General features: G+C 54.8%; 5 protein-coding genes across 5 annotated transcripts; 3 read left to right on the forward strand and 2 right to left on the reverse strand.

The window, feature by feature from the left end:
• Positions 1–4,700: 4,700 nt before the first annotated feature.
• On the forward strand, positions 4,701–6,851 carry BBK36DRAFT_1136477 (hypothetical protein; the record flags this gene model as incomplete). The annotated part of the gene is made up of 2 exons (XM_024892990.1): positions 4,701–5,041; positions 5,087–6,851. The coding sequence occupies exon 2, from the start codon at positions 5,121–5,123 to the stop codon at positions 6,849–6,851; it is 1,731 nt and encodes a 576-aa protein (XP_024746297.1). The 5' UTR covers positions 4,701–5,041; positions 5,087–5,120.
• A 750-nt stretch (positions 6,852–7,601) lies between these two features.
• Positions 7,602–9,062, reverse strand: BBK36DRAFT_1128386 (hypothetical protein; the record flags this gene model as incomplete). The annotated part of the gene is made up of 1 exon (XM_024891609.1): positions 7,602–9,062. The coding sequence occupies one exon, from the start codon at positions 9,060–9,062 to the stop codon at positions 7,602–7,604; it is 1,461 nt and encodes a 486-aa protein (XP_024746298.1).
• A 3,014-nt stretch (positions 9,063–12,076) lies between these two features.
• On the reverse strand, positions 12,077–12,824 carry BBK36DRAFT_1144513 (RNA-binding domain-containing protein; the record flags this gene model as incomplete). The annotated part of the gene is made up of 5 exons (XM_024893682.1): positions 12,077–12,177; positions 12,307–12,434; positions 12,493–12,549; positions 12,617–12,640; positions 12,784–12,824. The coding sequence occupies 5 exons, from the start codon at positions 12,822–12,824 to the stop codon at positions 12,077–12,079; spliced, it is 351 nt and encodes a 116-aa protein (XP_024746299.1).
• A 1,477-nt stretch (positions 12,825–14,301) lies between these two features.
• Positions 14,302–15,822, forward strand: BBK36DRAFT_1127923 (hypothetical protein; the record flags this gene model as incomplete). Its single annotated transcript, XM_024891567.1, has 2 exons — positions 14,302–14,886; positions 14,986–15,822. The coding sequence occupies 2 exons, from the start codon at positions 14,302–14,304 to the stop codon at positions 15,820–15,822; spliced, it is 1,422 nt and encodes a 473-aa protein (XP_024746300.1).
• Positions 15,823–17,871: 2,049 nt separating this feature from the next.
• BBK36DRAFT_1127895 (SURF4-domain-containing protein) lies at positions 17,872–18,997 on the forward strand (the record flags this gene model as incomplete). Its single annotated transcript, XM_024891565.1, has 4 exons — positions 17,872–18,044; positions 18,116–18,228; positions 18,308–18,801; positions 18,860–18,997. 4 exons carry the CDS (start codon positions 17,872–17,874, stop codon positions 18,995–18,997), a joined length of 918 nt encoding a protein of 305 aa, XP_024746301.1.
• Between the last annotated feature and the right edge of the window lie 7 nt (positions 18,998–19,004).

The raw sequence follows: 19,004 nt of genomic DNA on the forward strand, positions 1-19,004 counted from the left end.
ATTCCATACAGCTGCTGAGAAAGAGCGGGCACGTACCGTCGAGAGAGGATGAATGGCCCGATACGGCCTTGCGCAGTCGCTGCCCTGGCGATGTGTGCGAAGTAGAGCTCCAGCACGACGCATAGCACCGGAGCCATCAACGCCGATTTGGCCAACGAGAGAATAGAGAGTTCCAGGCATGTCCGAGTTTGGCGTGGGAAAGAAGCCACGCACCCAACAGTGGCATCGCCTCCAGGTCGGGAAGAGAGTGAGCCGTAGCGCCCAACGGAGCTGACTGTCAGTGTGTGCAATACAGGCCGGTGTCGCGGCAGAACAAGATTGGCGTCCAACTGCGAGCAGACCAATGAGGATCGTCTCATCGTAAGGCCAGTATGGTACCACAAAGACCATTGTCGACTGCAGCTTATAGGCCGCGGGTCACATGCGCTACGACCTGCATGTTGAAAAGACGCAGCAGGTAAAATCAAGACACTGGCCGTCTGTTCGGAGTGGCTTCCTTCAGGTCGTTTTATTCCATAGCCTTGTATAGAGACAGGCTTGCTGTGATTGGGAAATTGACGAGCTAACTCCATATCCCATTGACGTTCTTCGTGAGTATTTTCTTCCTAAGATGCGATCTAATGTAGAGACGAAGTCAGACGAGGCACATGTCGAACGGTCTGGCGGGTGTTTGACCATTGGAGGCGACGCCAGGCTCGAAATGCACTCGAAGCTACAGTACCTAACCAAAGAGCTAGCTCTAGGTGTTACCACACCAGGAAGCTCGTCATAACCGTACTGCTTGGAAGTGGGGACCGGTGAGAGTAGCACGTCTTCGACTGCACCCACACGGCTTGGAAGATCCAGCCATGGAGCAGATGGAACGCTCGCAACCACGGGGATCTGATCTGTTCGGGTCGTAGCCACAGCTCAGCGAGCAGGGGTGTGAAGAAGCTTGAAAATATCTCGAACAGCCCCGGCGAGCAGCAGCCGAGGCAGGGCCGGATCCGTGCTTGGTCGAGCAACTTGGTCGAGGTTCAGGTCGAGGAGCAGCACCGGCGATTCTCCACACCTCGCATCGGAAGAGAGGGCGAGGGCGAGGGTGGGCGGTTCTTTGTGTTTTCGCGTGGCTGTCTCGTCGCACGAGACATTGTTGCGTTTCCCCACGCTTCGCGGGCATTTGTGGCACCTTGGCTGCACATTTGCACCGCACCACACGAGGCCAATGGCTGGATGATGGCGCAGGACCGAGATCCAGGGTTCATGGTTCACGCCATGGCCCATCAAGGCTGTAATGCTCCGGAGACGCAGCGCCTCTCGCAAGAAGAAGCATCACATGCTGTGCCATGTAAAGTCCACGAACCTGGTAAGATCATGGATGTTGAATTAAGTTGGCGAACTAGTACTAGCAGAAGGTGCGGAATGGCGGTGGCTCCCTTCCCGCTCCTTCCCCAGCTGCTAGGCTGGCAATCGGGCTCTACTTTTAGCACTTGGAGCTGAAGTCTTGTGCCTGGCTCCATATTTCTCCGCGCTTGGCTTGGCCTGAGGGGTCGGACTTTCCTGCTCCTGTGCCTGCCCAACTCCACTCAAACCGCCTGTGTCTGGAAGGATGGAAGAAGGGAAGGCACCACGAGTTGCTCCGTACCTGCCACCGCCAGACTGAACCCTTCCCCTTTGCCCAGCCAATCAGCGTCGCCACGATGACTTCAACTTTGATTGGAATGAGACAAAACGGAAACCGCGAACAGCCTCTCGGCAACTTCTGACGAGCAGGTGCTGCGGAGGTGCTCGCGCTTTCCACCGATTTGCGTGCGTCTCTCCTTCTCCCCGCTGCTGCAACTGTTCGGGCAAGTGGAGTTGCTCAGGCCAAAGCGAGCGATGCAAGGCAACGTCATTCCGGCTCTCTCATCTCTTACACCTACCCTAACCTCTGCTTTCGTATCTCCATACCTGGAGGTTCCATGACCACCTATGCTGTGGCTTGCGAGATGTCTCAAAGTGCTGCACATTACGAAAACACAGCTGTCAGGGCTGCTGGTATTGCCTGATACTCGCCGGTCTCGCGTTGTCACCATCGTTCCCTGGCCTGTTCGATTCCTTCTGTTATCGCTCACGGAGACTGACTCTGGCTTCACCGTCCAGCTGCCGTCTACTCGCGCCAGGCTACACGGCACCAGCCGGCCGTTATTACCCAGTGCTGCCAACAAGCGATACGGGGGGTGATGAATCATATTCCCCCTTGGGTGCATATGCAGACGAACTGGATATTCTCGTGGTCCACTCTGAGACTGGGTGGAAGCTTGGACAGTCCTCGCATGGAGAAGATGGGGCCATGATCTGAAGCGGCTGTGGTTGTTGCACCAGAGAGTCCATTACAGCTCACGTCTCTTACCGCCAAGGACAAAGCAACAGGGTTACATGTTGCGATTCCGCGGCCCACCAAGCTACGTGTATGTGGCCGGCCGCATCAGACGGCCTCGTCGTCGTGCAGGCATACCATCCTCAGAGCGGTTACTTGTATGCCTTCCATTTGGGATGGGCTGTTGATAACCCTCGCCGACCGGTGAGCATTTAGCATGGACGCCACAATGCCACTAGCATATGTGAGTTTGTCAACCCTGTCGGCGGCTAAGGGAATATCTAGCTCGACGCAGTGGTGCCGGCCTGCTCTTCGGGCTGCAGAGAGAGGGAGGCATGAATACTGATGCCGTTCCCTTTGGCCGGACTACGAGGTACCACAGACCAGTTTGAACAGGTCACTTCGAGGAGTCTGGTACTTTCGATTCGACCCAAAGACTCGCCCTTGTCTTGACATCACTTCGAGACGCACCTTGGCAGCCAGAAGCTGTTCCCATCGGTACGTGTGGTGCGGGTGTACGTGTGAGGGCGTCTTCACTAAGACCGCGGGTAGTTGTCTCCAACGGACTGCGTCCCGTAGTCCATGATATTATGCGTCTGACACGTGCAATGACATGACTAAATGCAGGTCTTCACGGAGGTCGTTCGACACTTTTCCACTCAAACAACTTGTTAATCAGTTCAGGATTTGGAGGCCGTCGGCCCCGCTGGCATTCAAATCACGTTGCTTGCAGAAGACGTGTAAGAGGGCAGGGGGAACTTCATATACGATATGTTTTGTTGTACAAGGTTCAAATCGCGTCATGCTACGCGATAATATCCCAGCAAGTGAGTTTTGGAGCTCTATCGCCACCGACAGGCAACTGTTAGTACTACGTGGGAGACTATTTATGCCACATAGCATGCTTTGGAGCTCTGCTACCTGTTGTGATGGATCTCCATGGAGTTGCTTCAGCAGGTTTGCCCGAGCCTTTGCTAACCCAACAATAGCAACGCGGGCCGCATACTGTGTCTCGCCTAGTCACTTCTCCTTCAGAATACAGAGCACGGTTACTACTGCTTGCTGCGGCTGAAGATGGCCGCAGATTCACCGCAAAGCGTGTCCGAGTCATTCTCTACGACGCCACGAATCACCCCTGAACCGGCAAGTTGAAGCTGTCAAGCCCCGCACCTGTCCTCTTGGACGACAGCAGTCTTAGAACCCAGAGATATCTCTGTTTGCCAGGGTTGGCAGTTGAGGATAGACAAATAGAGAGACAAACGCAGGGCATTTTGGGGGCCAAAGTCTCTTTGCTCCACCCAATCATACCCTTGGACTCAGCTTAAGCAAACAACAGACGTGGTCGTAACCCGACATCGCCTTTGATCTGCGTACGAGGCGCCAGTGGCGGCGGTCGTGTCTGGTACGGGAATCGACGTATGTAGGGCATCAGCAAACGAGGAAGTTTGGGGGTATGAGTGCAATGTAAGGAGAAGGGAGCCCCTGGTGAACGGGATGAGCAGTCACAAATGGCTCACCATGTCGCTTCTCTTTGTCATTTGGACCAGGGCCACCTGCGACCTCCGCCGTAGGCAGAGATGCGTGAACCAGAAAAGCAACACACGCACCGGCACAAGACTGATCAGCGGCTTAACCTAGAGTCAGTCACGTCCGTGATATTCCAATTCATTCGTCTTGTAATAGTGACTTACACTGCTGCCCTAGCCTTTGGGGTTTTCCGTATAAGTAGGGTCTGACTGACTGACAATCACCACTCCACAGCATACATAGCAGACGGGATCATGGGCTAATCTCTCCATCAGCACAATGTGGAAATTGGTCCCAGACAACTTCCAGCCTCACCGATATGCTGTGCTCCCGAAAGAGCCTTTACCAAGGTGCATGTCCCTGTCCGACGTAGCAATTGCAGGTCTGATAGCTGCAGAGAGACAAGATGCTCCAGCGAGGGCGAGGAAGCGGAGCTCTGGGCAACAAAATGGGGAGCCTTTAGCCCCAGCTTGCCAGGGATCCGTCGGCCTTAGGACAAGCGCGGCATCAGCATCATGACCGTTGTTTTTGCTGGCCTTTTCTGCCTCTGCAAACCCCCAAAACCGGCCCAAGCAATGCCCCCCAACGCTGGGTGGAATATCATCGACTCGACTGCATGTGCGTGGCCTTCGTCCGAACTGCACATCAGGCACACTGGATGGAGGTACGCGGGTACCGCGAGGCCGCATCATGTGATCCGGCAGATGGCCCAATCCAGCCAGATGCAGCACCACCACGGAAACCCCCCAGTTGATGCTCATGCACGGCAGCAGCCCAGCTCGAAGCTTGCAAAGCGGCCGTGACACAGAATCGACAATCCTCGCTCCTTCGCGCAAGTCTCAGCCAGCTGCGGAGGGGCTTGAAGGAACCGAAGCCCATCGCTAGCCTTGCCACGAACGGGCCGAGTCTGACTGGGCAACAGGAGCAAACCGCAGCGGCCTGGGGTGACAGAGGCCAGCAGGCTTGGTGGGCGAGTGCCTCCCGCGAGAGTCAGGCACAGGAGCGTATACGAAACCGGGGAGCAGCCAGTGGTAGGTATTCTTCCCAGAACCCAGCCCCCGTAGCCCGCGCTCTCTCTCTCTGCCTCCCCCTTCCTGATCCTCAAGCCCAGGCCCAGGCTCCACGACCTGTTTCGATTCGCTCAGGCCGTGCCCATTGACTGATAAAGGCACTGCCATCTGCCTCTAGTAAGGCCCTGGAGACGGCGGGCACCTACCTGTTAGCTGAGACAGACGTTATACCACACATCTGCAAGATGGAGCTCAGCCAACAGTCGATTCACGATGTCATCCATCCAACGGCAGCCTTCGCGGACGAGAGCATCTGGGAGAAGTCGGCAACCACTGCCGCCGCCCAGGCTGCCAGAGAGACGCCGTGGGAAGAGTCTCCACTGAATCCCAAGAACCGCATCGACAGTCTCGAGCCTCCAGCGCGGCCCCTGTGGCGAATAGACGGCTGTACTGCATTTGGGACTCAGTTCTATGCCGTGCCGCTCTTCATGGGCTCGATTCCCCCATTCCGTGTGGATGTCTTCATTCCTGAGCCCGCGACGCTCTCTCACGAGCTCCGCAGCGTCCTCGACATGGACGTTGCCTTTTACACGCGAGACGCATCCCGCATCTCACAGCTTGGCGTTACCCAGCATGTGCTCCGGCTGCTCCAGTACTGGACCTCGACACTGGACGACCCGCAGCAGATATACCAAAACATGCCCTTCGGCTCCAGGATCGTCTTCAACAACCTGCCCAAGGATGTCAGCCAGGTCCGGGTATCCATGGCCCCGACGTACTACCTCGAGCGTCAGATGCTGTCGGTATCCTCGTTCCAGAGCTTCTGGGGGTCGCACGTGGACCTTCCACCGACTGTCGATATCCATGACGTCGTGTATCTGACACAGTTGCACGACAGCGTCTGCCTCATTGAGTATGAGGGCAAGACGTGGATCTTCAAGGCCCTGACCAGCTACACCAAGTTCCTATACCATGAGTTGCGCCAGCTCCTCTCCATCAAGGCTCACCCCAACGTTGTGGCACGACCCGTTCACCTCATCACGAAGAAGTGCACATTTGGCAGCAAGACGGCCGTTATCGGTTTCACGCTCGAGTTGCACGTCCATGGCAGCTTGCGTGACCTGATTCCCTTTTTGCAGGTGCACAACCAAGTGTCGCTGGCCGACAAGGCCAAATGGTCTGTCCAACTCGCCTCCGCCTTGGTGCACCTACGCGAGACATGCCACATCTTCTATCCGGACCTCCGGCTTGACAATATTGTCCTATCGGGGTCGGGGGATGTGGTCATGGTCGACTTTGAGCAGCGTGGCGTTTGGTGCGAGTTTGCCGCCCCCGAGGTCAACGCCATCGAGTACGTGCGACTGTTGGCAATCGACGACGAGATTCCTCCGCACGTTGTGGAGAAGTATGCCGGCATATTGACGAGCATGCTTCCAGGGTGGGAGGAGATGGGCCAGGGAGAGGACTACGTCTGGCCGTCCGAGGGGTACAACGTCCCATGGGCCTGCCTGACGCCTCGAGAACAGGAGGCCTGCGAGGTGTACATGCTCGGCCGCGTGCTTTGGTGCATCTTCGAGTCCGAAAGCGCCCCCCAGCGAGCCGCCGTGTGGCTCTCGTACCGCTGGGAGCCCTTGGTCGAGTTTCCCGGGTACACTCGCACGCCGCCGGCCATGCGCGACCTTATTGACCGGTGCACGCGCGGCCGACAGGCTGGGCTTAGCAGGCTCATCGTGCGTCGCAGAGACAAGCTGGTGCTGCGAGAGTTTGAGAACACTGGGGAGTCGACGGCGCAGGAGGTCCAAAACGTCGCCCGCGACTGGTGGGCAAAGGAAATTGCTGACTCGGAGGCGTGGCTCAAGGAGCGCGCCGAGGGCTTGAAGAGGGGAGACTGGAACGAAAACTATTACAGTCGACCTAGTCTGCGCGAGGTCCACGAGGAGTTGGAGAAGTTTCGCAAGGAAAACAATCTGTGTTAGGCTATAGGTAAGGGAAAAGAAGAAAGAAAAAAAACATGTGACCGTCCCTCTCTCCCTCAAGGCGCTCAGCCCTACAGGTGATCCGAGGGGTGGCCCAGGCTTGCGCAGGACTTGACTCAGAAGTCACCCCTCGTCATGAGCATTTGATGGCATGTAGTGGGAAGGGAGGATCATATAAGCGAGTACACGGTTATCAAGGCGTTTGTGATTATTTCAATGACATGTTGCTGCTTTCTCTTTTTTTCTTTTTTTCTTTTGGCAGATTGATGTTTACTGCGCTGTGAAGGTTGCCTCGAAGTCGAATGATGATTGTAGTAATTACTATGTACCTGCAGTAGTAACTACCTAGAATCTGCCTACTCTGAGCACGCTTGTTGTTACATTGGCCCTGAACGTGTTCGGGGGCCGGAGAATTGAGAGACGAAAATTGGAAAGACGAAGATGAGGGACAGGGGAGATGATGGCAGGACCAATACCGCAACCAGTGCAATAACAGTAGACATCGAAGGAAAAGATACAAAGAGGAGAAGAAGAAGAAGAAGAAGAAGAAGAAGAAGAAGAAGAAGAAGAAGAAGAAGAAGAAGAAGAAGAAGAAGAAGAAGAAGAGAGAAAGTGGGAAATCGAGAAAGAAGAAGAAAGGAAGAAGAAGAGAAAGGGGTAGGTGAAAGAAGAAGAAAAGTAGACAAGAAAAGAAAGAAAGAAAGAAGAAAGAAACAAAGATAGATCCCCTCCTGACAGGTACGACCTCCCCTACTTCATCCTCTTTGACTCCCTAAAAGCACCGCCCTCATCCCCAGCATCACCCTGCCTCTTCAATCCACCGCTGCTCCTCCTCCTAGTCCCCTTCAGCCTTCCGAGCAGCGCCTTGAACTTGTCGAAATACCCAACCGGGGCGCCGTGCATCCCAATGTCCTCGAAGATGGCCTCCAGGGTGTGTAGGTGCTGGCTCGCCGCCTCTGGGATGAGATCCAGTTCCGCGAGGACAAAGTCTGCGTCTCTGTCTGCGTCTCCTATAAGGCGCAGATACAAGTTTCGCTCAGTACGACTCATTGGTGCCGCCGCAGGATGAGTAGGAGAAGGAGAAAGCGGAGATTCAGAAGTGGCAGGGAGGGGCGAAACGTCGTGGTTGCGGGCGGCAACGGCGGAAAGAATATGCACCAGAGTACGAGCGGCAGCATCCTCCTCGTTGGGCTGAAGAGGCCGATTGCGGGTGAAGATGCAGCTTCTGATGAGCTTGATGCACCCAAGCATGTGCTTTGCCGCCCAGGAGACGTCGGGGGGTGTCTCTGCTGAGCGTCTCGTGGCAGAGGCGGGATCGGCGGCATACGCGTCGAATCTGCGCAGCACGCGGTCGATTCTCTGTGTGAGCTTCCTGAAGGTATCGCTGACGGCATCTTGCGGACGGGATACTGCCGACTGGAAGTAGTCAAAGAAGTGGGGGTTGTCGAGCAGCATACGGAGCACGGTGCAGTCCAGATCGTTGCGCTTCACCACTTTCTTCTTTCCGAGCAGTCGTCTTCCATCGAGATCCGGCCGGAATTCGTCTGGAGTCATCCCATAGACGGCGGCCAGGAGCTCGCGTGTTTCTTGCACCCGGTGAGAGGCAATTTCATCTTCATTCCCGTAGACGGACTCCGGGTCAATGACTTGACAGTGCAGACCGGCGGACAGGACATCAAGATGATGCTCCGCAATGGCCGTGAATGGATCGCCCAGCTCTTCGGCGAAGCCAGCCTCCATCATGGTCAGCGGTGTTTTGGCGTCAAAGTCGTAGAGCATCTGCTGCGTGAGCCGATCCATGAGCCAGAATAGGTGCGAGCAGGGCTCTGCAGCGTCGCTGTCGTCGTCGTTGCGTCCGCACGAGCAGGTGATACGAGATGCCCCCTCGCCAGTGGCATGAATGCGAACTGACTGGGTGACGAGTTCAGTCATCTGAAAGGCATATGTGTTATCGATGAGCCGGCACTGTTGCAGCGCAATTGCCGGTGGCTCGCCGAAGACATCGCGTACAGCATCCTGTGCTTTTTCAGGAAGGTGATGGATGTTGTAGGCCAGCTTGGTAGGGGACTGTACGACCATGGAAAGCTCGTCTTCGTCTTCGGACTCATCCGAGCAGGACTCAAGGTCGGAGCTCGAATCTTGTAAGGTTGGATCAAGGCACTCGTATGACTGTAGGCCAGTATGGAAGGCCGATTGGTTGGTGGGAGACATCTCTTCGAGGGTCAATTTGCTGAAGGGAGTGACCGGCACTGACATTGGGCTGGCCGTGAAGTGAGAGAAGTATATCTGATTTATGTCTTGAGTATGTGACTTGATGATCATCAGACAATGGACTAGAAGGTGGAACTTGAAGCGACTTTATAGAGAAAGATGAGAGTATCATGTCAAGGGGGAGTCTTACCTGTCTCAACCAACAGCATAAAGGCCACCGGTCGAAGAGGGACGACAGAGCCTCACCCTTCCCTGCCCGATGTGTGTAGGCAAAAGAAGAGGCCTGATGCATACATCGGACGATGCGAGCAGTAGCCGCAAGAGCCAAAGTACTGTATCATACAGTATGTCACTGGCCAAGGAGACTGGGAGCTCGGAGTGCTGCTTGCGGCCGAGCCCATATGGAGCCTCATCAAAAGCCACCAAGCTCATACGCCAATGGGGCCACAGAAGAAAGCAAAAGTCACCTTGCGAAGTGGCTGTGAAGACATCGAGAGCAGCGAAGCCTAAATCCCAGCGCAATGGAACGGCCTCTGACTGGTCGTCGCCAAACTCCGTGAACGAGACCGGGGGCCCTCCAGCCGGCGATGGTGGGTCCGGGACGGAGGGACGGAGTGTTGATGTGGTGAGAGTCGGCTTTGATAGGAGGAACGTGTCGTGGCATGCTTCAGCCTCGCATATTAAGCACTGGGATGAAGAAGACAGGCTTCGATCTTCATTGGATCGTTTGTATGATGCCAGCTGGAACAACAAGCCACTGTTGGACTGCCCCATGCCATGATTCCATGCATGATCTCCCCGTGTTCCTCACGGCAAGCGAGACAAAGGACCTATGTATCAACACCAATCAGCATGCGTTGTAGCCAGTGTCTGCCAGCATGATGCCATCCAAACGGCATTAGCTGGACATCGTCAGGCTGTTTGAACATACATGATGCCAGGAATTCCATGGTCAGCCTCGTCTTCATGCCGTTTGCAGATCAAGATACAGCACAGCGGCCGTTCCTGGAGCCACGGCCAGGCCGCACGGCTGCATCTTGGCGCCGACAAACTGGACAGCCCTGCTGTTGCTGCTGCTGCTATTTCGCGATGTCGTGACCACAAAAGGAGGCCTGAATAGCATGCCCGTCAGGCAGCTTTTTCGTGGAAAAACGTCTCGTCTTCTTCTGGCGCGGATTCTTCAGCGTCCAGAAACAGGTCGATGTTGGTTCGACGTTGGATGATCATCTTCGGACGGAGCAAACGGTCGATGCTTGGGGATAAGCGCGCTCCACACCGGCCGGCCGCAAAAGGCGACCGCCTGGAACCGCTGCGCCACAACATTTGCTGTGAAGCTCCAGCAGTCGAGTTTCAACCCCAGTGCCTCGTTACAGCGCTCTCGAGCGCTAACCGTCGCCTGCTTCAGAGCACAGCACTTCCTCCCCTCCAGGTTTCTGCCGCCTGCACCGCCCGCCAAATGCCCACCACGGCCGGCCGTATCTGCGGCCCGGTCTCCATCTTCTTCGCCCTCTGAGCCAAGCTTGAAGACAAGACTCATCCAGCACGGCACGCTTCCAGAAAACACCGCCCTCGAGCAAGAGGCCTTCTCTGCGGCCTGCCTGGTAGGACGAGCGGTAGGACCGGCTGGAGCCTCTGCAGAATCGAAGACATCTCGCGCTCTCGCCCTTTTGGCTGGTAAACTCGCAAGGCGTTTTCCATCGCCGCTGAGGCAAGCCGTACAAGGTACGAAGTATCAAGTAACTGCCTGTTCAGTTACTGTGAATTGTGTGAAGTATCAGCAATCGCTTAGAGGCGAGATGGAGGCAGAATTGGGGTCCTGTCGTTGGCAGATACTTGCTTTGTAGCGTTTGCAGTAGCGTCAGTGTCAGTTGGTTGTGAGGCAAGCCTTCGAGTTGCGATATCATATGATCCCGGAATGCCATGATATGAAGCTTGCACGGCTGCCTCCCTGACAGACGAGATGACATGTGTCAATGTCATGATTATCAACAAGTTACATGTTTAGTCTACTGATACTTCAGCTCAACGCAGGCAACCAGCTTAGGCCGGCCATTCAGTGTGCTCAGGCACTCTTTGATGTAGATGTAGGTAGGTGCATCGTGGTATCACAAGCATGTTCCAATACATTCACGTCTTTACATAGGTAGTACCAGATGCACCAGCAGGTAGTGTCTTGGAGCAAGTGCCAAGAGTTGTGAACCGTTAATCCAGTAGATTATACGCCATGTACCGTACGTCATTAGGATTCGAATACCCCGAAATAGCGACATCCATCATCGACAAATACTTGTGTCTCCACTACTGGACGAGTAAACGCCTTAGCGAGTTGCGAGATACCGGCATTGAGGCACCGACACACCCAGACAGAGAGAAGAGAGGAAATGAATTGGCCAAAAAGGGGGAAACGCGTTTGCGTTCTTCTTGCTAAGGCCACGGAGGGCACGAAAAGACTGCTAGTAAACATGACCGCAAGGTAGGCCTCCGTCCAAATTCCGAATCAAGCAGTTCGTTCGCGGCTTGCCATATCGTCACTTGTGCCGAAAAAAAAATACCCTTCGAGTTTCCCAGCTCCCCGATCCGTGCCCGCTGTTTCCCTTTCCATAGATAAAAAACTTCGCATTTCGTGATTTGTTCTTTCCCGGGGAGCGATTGACTGATCCGATGACTTGGTGCTGACATTAAGGTAACAAGAAAAGGGCTGAAAGAAGTGCCAGCCAAGGCGAGGAAACGAAGAAGAGATAATAGTTGAGAATAATGATGCACTCCATGGGCACGACGTCGAATGCTCGGTCTTAGGCTGCCGACTGTAGAGCTGCGCGTGGTCCTTCTGCAAATCGGACGGCTCGGGTGTGACTGTGCCCACTGCGGGGAGTGGCCTTGGCTGGCGACCTGTCTTTTCGTAGGATTGTCTTCATCTCGGACGAGGAGGACGAGGACGATGATGAAGAGGAAGACCGGCCCGCAGACGAAGAAGTTGTCTTCTTCTGCAGGGCGCCTACGGACCGGTCGGATTGTCAATCGATGCCGTGCTGCTTCTTGAGCTGCGCTAAAGATTCCCGACGGGCGTCGAGGTCCTCTTTAGATTTTACCATCTTGTCGGGCTGATGGTATAGAACTGCGAGTGGGTCAGCAAGGGCTTGATCCATCGACGCAAAGGAGAACGAAAAGAGTGAAATTATCCAAACCAAGGGTTGAGAGTGGAGGAAGAAGGCATAAGGAAACGTAGTGACACGCTGCCACGTACCAACAAGATAACGGTTCTGAAAGTTGAAACCGTTCAATTTGTCACAGGCTTGCTTCGCATCCATGACATCTTCGTAGACGACAAAAGCTGTGCCCTTGGTGTTGTTGGCGATGCCTTGGCGGACCTGACTGCAAGGGGGTTAGCACGGTCGTAGTCGACAACATCCGCACGAAGGCCTGGACGTACCGGATAGGTCCAAACTTTCCAAAGAGGTCGAAGAGTTCCTCAGGAGAAACAGTGTAGCTACGACAGGTCAGCATCAACTGCGGTTTTTCGGCGGAATCGGTGGTTGCTATCGATGGAGGCGTACCTCAGGTTCTTGACGAACAGAGCGCTAAAGGAACAGGTCAGCAAGCTGCTCTCGAAACTCTTTTCACCGGGCATCCCAGGCGAGACGTGCCGGCCGTGCGGTCGGATAAAAGCGACCGCACAACGTCGCAGCCTCGCCCAGACCCGGAAAGGCAGCAGGAGACTCACCGATTGACTTCGGGGGCAAGTTTCCCGCCGCGACTACTCATCTCTTGGATGATTGAGGCTGTGGTGGTGATGCTTCGGACTCGAGGAGGGTCGGAATCGGAGGTGGAATGCGAAAGATGGATTGGAAGCAGAAGTTCCGGGGTGGAGGCACAAGACGCAGAGAGAATGGGCGATTGCGGTGGGTCTGATAGGCCGGCACACGTGACCCGCGTTTTTCGCCTGCATTCTGTTGATAAGCCGGGGGCCAGAGCGACGTGTGCGAGGTACGTACCCAAGTGCCGGTGGCCGTGGCTCCTCCCCGCTTTTCCTCACGATGCAATTGGCGCGTCCGTCAAGACACGTTCCCTTTGCGGTTGGGAGCTTTGCCTCGGTGAGGATAATCGGCGGTGCGAGGTGTGTGCTAATGCAGCCAGCATGCAACGTGCAGCGTATTCGTCTGACAGCTTGGGATCTGAATAGGTGACGACCAGGGATTTTGGAGAAGAAGAAAAGAAGAGGTTCTGTCTGGGAGGGGAGAGTAAAGAAGCGAGCTCTGTATTGAAAAGCGAAAGCTCCTTCCCTCTTACAGTTGCATTACGTAGGCCACACGACCGCTCACGTGAGTTCAAGCACAGCTCAGACGAAGCCGCAGGAAGCAAAAACACAACGCAGGTGAATCCGTCAGAACAGAGCAACCGACACGGTCGATCCAGAAAAGCACGCGCAACCACGCAGAATTGCATCACGCGCCGTCCTGGTGCAGCAGTGATTCACGGTGGGGGGGCTTTGATGAGTCAGGCGACAGCCATTCAGGGGCCGGGTTTGGCCATGCACCCCACGAACGTCTCGGCTTTCACCGCCGACCCGCGGAAATCGAGCTGGCAGCTCCCTGACGCGATGAGGTGTCTGTTATATCCGGCTCTTATCTTGCCCTCGATCGGCTGCATTAACCAGTTCCTCAACATGATACGTTGAGATTGTTCTTCTCATGCGGAGAATTATCAAGTGTCGATATCACCGTTCGGCGGCCGACTTGTCCTGGCCCTGGTTGCCTACCTTAGGCAGTCAGGCTTGAGGTTACGGAATATGCTTGGTGAATTGAAAGGCAAAAAGAAAGAAACATACAGGAAATTCAAACAAGGCAAAAAGTGATTGGTGACTACATACAGGAAGAACCAGATGGATCGAAAAATCGAAGTGATACAGTCATCCGTCAATCCAAAATGAAGACAGGACTTGTTCTGACCTTCAGTGTTGCTGTAGATACAATTCGTGAAGTCGTTAACGGGTTTTCAAGCAACACACTAAGCGGCCGTTTGCTCAACAACCCACATACCCTGAAATAGTTTGCGAACGCATGGATTCTTTTCTCTCTCTCTTCCTATGGCAAACAAACCCTACGTCTCCATCATGACATAACGAATACCTTATAGACACACGTCCACCACCTCTGTTGAGCCGTTCGCGACGCCTCGCGTCATCTGAGACGTACATTCTCGACGCCACACCGTGAATATCACCACGGTGAATTTTACGATCATGTCGACCTCATTCGGCCAAAGCATCCTATCCGTGTTCGACGTCTGGGAAGATTCGTTGTCGCTTCTCTCAGAAATACTGGACTCTGGGGCTGCGCCAACGGATGAATTGCACTCCCTCCTCGACCAAAGCCTGATTGGTGGCGCGGAAGATTGGTATTATTTGATCGAGTGTGCACAGTCCATTCGAAGGGCTCAGGATGGCCATCCTGAGAGTCTCGACGGCAGCGATGTCCTCAACTTCATCTGGGAAATCTTCAAAGGCGGCGATGTTGCAACACCAGACCTTGGGCCGTGGGGAGAAACAGATCGCTTGATCGCACTAGCCAAGGACTTGGAGAGAGAGGTCGATATCTTTGCACTTGCTCCACGACTAAACGAAGAGAGCACTGAGAGCACATCCTCACGAGTTCGACAACGTGTCCAGAAACAGCGCCAAGGAGCAACGTCCCATTACTGGTCTGACAACCCTTCTGACGAGGCTTGCAAGAGAAGAGTCGAGCAGCACAGCGCTGCTTATTCCTACAATGCCGGAACCGACCATTGTCGACACGCCTTTGGGGCTGCCTTTGGTGCTGCCAGATCTGTTTCGGACAGGCAATCCTTGAAGTTCTTGTCGTCGCTTGATTGTTCTCATCGGAACCCAAGGTCATGGACCTCCCCGTGCAGACCGGAGACAGAAGAGGGGAAGGCACATAGCAAACGCTCAGCAACGTCGCCTTATTTCCTGCAGAACCCGTCACCAAAGAAGGAGTCTCCGAAGAAGAAGCGACCGCCGGCAGGGACAGTGTCTTGTATTCCGTTTCCCAGTCTTGATTCACCATCGTTTGGCATCATCCAAGAGGAACTGGCGCACGACCCATTCTGGCTACTCATTGCCGTCACGTTCCTCATCAAGACAAACGGACAGCTGGCTCTGCCTGTATTCTGTCGGGTGAAGGAGCGGTTTCCCACGCCGTCTCATCTGTTGGACCCCTCTGTCAGGGAAGAGCTGCTGGGCATGATACGTCACTTAGGACTATCCAATGTCAGGCTCGCATATATCCTGAGGTACGCGACGGCCTTTATACAACAGCCGCCAACGCCCGGTACGTGCTACCGAGTGAAGAACTACGACAAACGGGCCATGAGCCCTCCGCCATACCAGGAAGATATGGAGCTGTCGCCTTTGCCATCAGATCGTGGCGATGACGATCTCGAGGCGTGGGAGATTGGCCATATGACTCAGGGCAAGTATGCCATCGACAGCTGGCGCATATTTTGTCGTGATGAGCTGCTAGGGCGCGCCGAGGATTGGAACGGGAAGGGCCGTGAGCCTGAATTTCAGCCCGAGTGGATGAGGGTGAAACCGGCGGACAAGGAGCTGCGAGCCTGCCTGCGCTGGATGTGGATGCGCGAAGGCTGGGAATGGGACCCGGCGACGGGCGAGCGCACAGTTTTGAGGGAGGAGATGCGAAGGGCCGTTAATGAAGGGAGGGTTGAGTATGACGATACTGGGGCGCTGAGGATTGTGGCCGCTTGAGGGGAGCGCGAGGAATCTGCCGTAGATTGGGAGAGGCGGTTGCACCTCTTCGTGATGGGTATGAAACGAGGTGTTGATCGCTTGGATTGATGCGGGAGGTATGTATGAGCCTTGCGATCCTTGACGTTGACCATGCTTGCGAGCGGAAGAATTGTAGATGTTGGACATTGCAGAGGATATGAAATTCTGATTTGACCAAAAGAAGCATTGCAGCGCCATGGCAGCGACCACACCAGTTCCACGTAATCAATCTTTCCGAATTATGTAGTACTACTATCTCTCTAAACATTTGGGTAAGCTAACATTGGCAGATGAGGTGGCAAGGACTGTGATGAATGGTGTTGAGCATGCACATGTCTCGGAACCGCATCCCGCACTTGCTCAATACAACCACTTTTGCAGCAGTTGCTCCGTATGAAGAGTTTGACACCTGCTCAGTTGAGGGCGCCGATAGAAAGTTCCGCGATGGCATCATCATGCAGCACGACGCAGCCTGTGAAAGGCCTAGGAAATAGTGGACTGAGACGGTCCGTTCGTGGGCCACCTATCGCAGCCTCTCGCTGGACGAGCGATTGTTTAGGCAGGTGAGCACTTGGGCGTGCATTTTGTACGTGTTAGCCGGATGGTTTGATCCTACCTTACGCTGGTGATGGTCACAAAGCCGAGGGAGTGAATAGTACAGTAGTACCTTAATACTGATGGGACGGAACAGGAGAGAAGAGTAATTCATTGGATCCGGTTCGTTGAGAGGAGGGTAGAGAAGGAAAAGCTGAGCAAAGGGCTGTTTTGCCCTGCTGAGTGAATAGACTGCTCAATAGACTGGGGCATTCATTCACACGTGCAAGTACCTTATGTTAGTACTTGTACGAAGCCCAGCCATTGTTCGCGTTTCTTAGGATGTAAGCACCTCCTCCCTCTTGCGTCTGTAAACCCGCCATATCAGGTATGCATCTAATACCTCATTACTATCTGACGTCCATTCGTGTATGCAGCATTCTGACGGGAATCACCTCTCAGTAGAGTACAAGGAGACAAGGGAAAAGAGACCCATGGAAGAACTGCTGCAAGCACTTCCAACTGCCAAGAAAGGCTCTGCCGCCGCGATGGCCTTAACCTTGAATTAGTCTATTTTTGGCGCTCCATCTCCCCGCTTGCCGTCTGGTGGGAGCTTGTCACAGGAGCTTCGAGTTTATTAGATGAGAGACGATTCGCCTGCCGTCTTGTCTGAACCTCACTATCGAAGTTGAGCCTCGCATTCCGCATTGCAATGAGATATCGGATGGGATGAAGACACAAAGCACGAGGGAGGCTGCCAGGTTCTGAGCGTATACAGCAGGTACCTGACACAAGCTGCCAGGCCGTGCGTATACAACTACTAGGTATAGTACGCAGCGTGTACCTTCCATTCACGCCCATTGTCACAGAAGTTGGCCGGCGTCAGAGGGGCTGCATGTGTCTGCCGCCGTGTCTCGCTACTTGCCTCCCTGGGCCAAGCTACCCGCCCCTCTGCGCGGCCAAGCACCGCACGCCAAGGTCTCTGGAGGGGGAGCGGCGGGTACCTGGGCGAAGCTTCCGGGGCGTGTAAAAGTGGACACCTCGGGGGCTGCAGCATCACGGGATTTGGAAAGGACACAGTGGTATGTAAGATAATCCGAGCTTTTTCGTCTTGACTTCATCTTGTCGTGCCTCGCTCTCGCCCCTCCTCCAGGCTTGTGATTCTCTCTCGTCGCCGCACACTTGCGCTGCTCACCTTCCGCTCACCCTTCCCGCCAGACCCTGTGAGACTGGTTCTTTGTCGGGCGCTGTGTCGCTGTCCTTCCTTTCAAGTCTCTGCCCTGCCTTGCCCGCCTACGGAGAGCACGCTCTGAGTTCGCATCGTCAGATCGCATCGCATCGCATCGCCTCGCATTCGCAACGAACAACTCCTCGACTAGCTTCCAATTCGCCCGAATCGCGCAACAGGAGGCACGCGAGAAACCTCCAGGCTGGGAAAGCAAAGGAGAAGCAACGGGAAACCGAAAGAACGAGCTGCAGCACTCTTAGAACACAATGTCGCATCGCGGTCCTTCTGGCTACGGCATTGGCGGCCCCAGCCCCTACGCTGGAGGCAGCGCCGGTGTTGGTGTTTCTGACGAGTCCAGCGGCAGCCTCTTTGACCAGATCCGGCCCTACACCAGCAAGGTCGAGGATCTGCTCGACTCCTTCAGCGAGCCCGTCAAGCCGTAAGTGAAGCTCGCCCGGAGCGTGGAGGAACTGAGGGGACGGCAGCTGACCTTGCGGCGCATCGATATAGCTATCTTCCAGCCATTGGCCGATTTTTGATCGTTGTCACATTCCTCGAGGATGCGCTCCGCATCATCACACAATGGAGCGACCAGCTGCTGTACCTCCACGACTACCGCCACAGTAAGAATCTATATCGGCGCAATGGCGATCGCCGAGCGTCTTTCCTCGCTGGACTTTCGAGAGCTAACACCTAGACCAGTTCCCACCGGTATCAACCACCTCTTCCTTCTCTTCAATGTCGTCGCCATGGTGTCCTGCTCGTTCCTCGTCATTGTCAGGAAGTACTCCGACTACGCTGTTGGCGGTCTCATGTCCGTGGTGGTTATCCAGGCCTTTGGCTACGGCTTGATCTTCGACCTCAACTTCTTCCTGCGAAACCTGTCCGTCATCGGTGGTCTGCTCATGGTCCTGTCCGATTCGTGGGTTCGCAAGACTAAGGCCTTTGCCGGTCTTCCCACCCTCGACGAAAAAGACAAGAAGATGTACTTCCAGCTGGCCGGCCGTGTGCTCTTGATCTTCCTCTTCATTGGCTTCGTCTTCAGTGGCCAGTGGTCTTTCTGGCGCGTCCTTGTCTGCATCCTCGGTGCTGGCGCCTGCGTCATGGTTGTTGTGGGTTTCAAGGCCAAGTACAGCGCGACCCTGCTCGTCGTCATCCTGAGCGTCTTCAACCTCTTGGTGAACAACTTCTGGACTGTAGGTCCCATTGTGTCCCCTCACTTTGTTTCTTCAGCTGACTTATCCATCTACGTAGCTCCACGAGCACCACCCGCACAAGGACTTCGCCAAGTACGACTTCTTCCAGATCCTGTCCATTGTCGGCGGTCTGCTGCTCCTGGTCAACAGCGGCCCCGGTCAGTTCAGTATCGACGAGAAGAAGAAGGTTTACTAAACCCGAG

This window comes from Trichoderma citrinoviride, assembly GCF_003025115.1.
Source record: "Trichoderma citrinoviride strain TUCIM 6016 unplaced genomic scaffold BBK36scaffold_15, whole genome shotgun sequence".
In the NCBI taxonomy this organism is placed as follows: domain Eukaryota; kingdom Fungi; phylum Ascomycota; class Sordariomycetes; order Hypocreales; family Hypocreaceae; genus Trichoderma; species Trichoderma citrinoviride.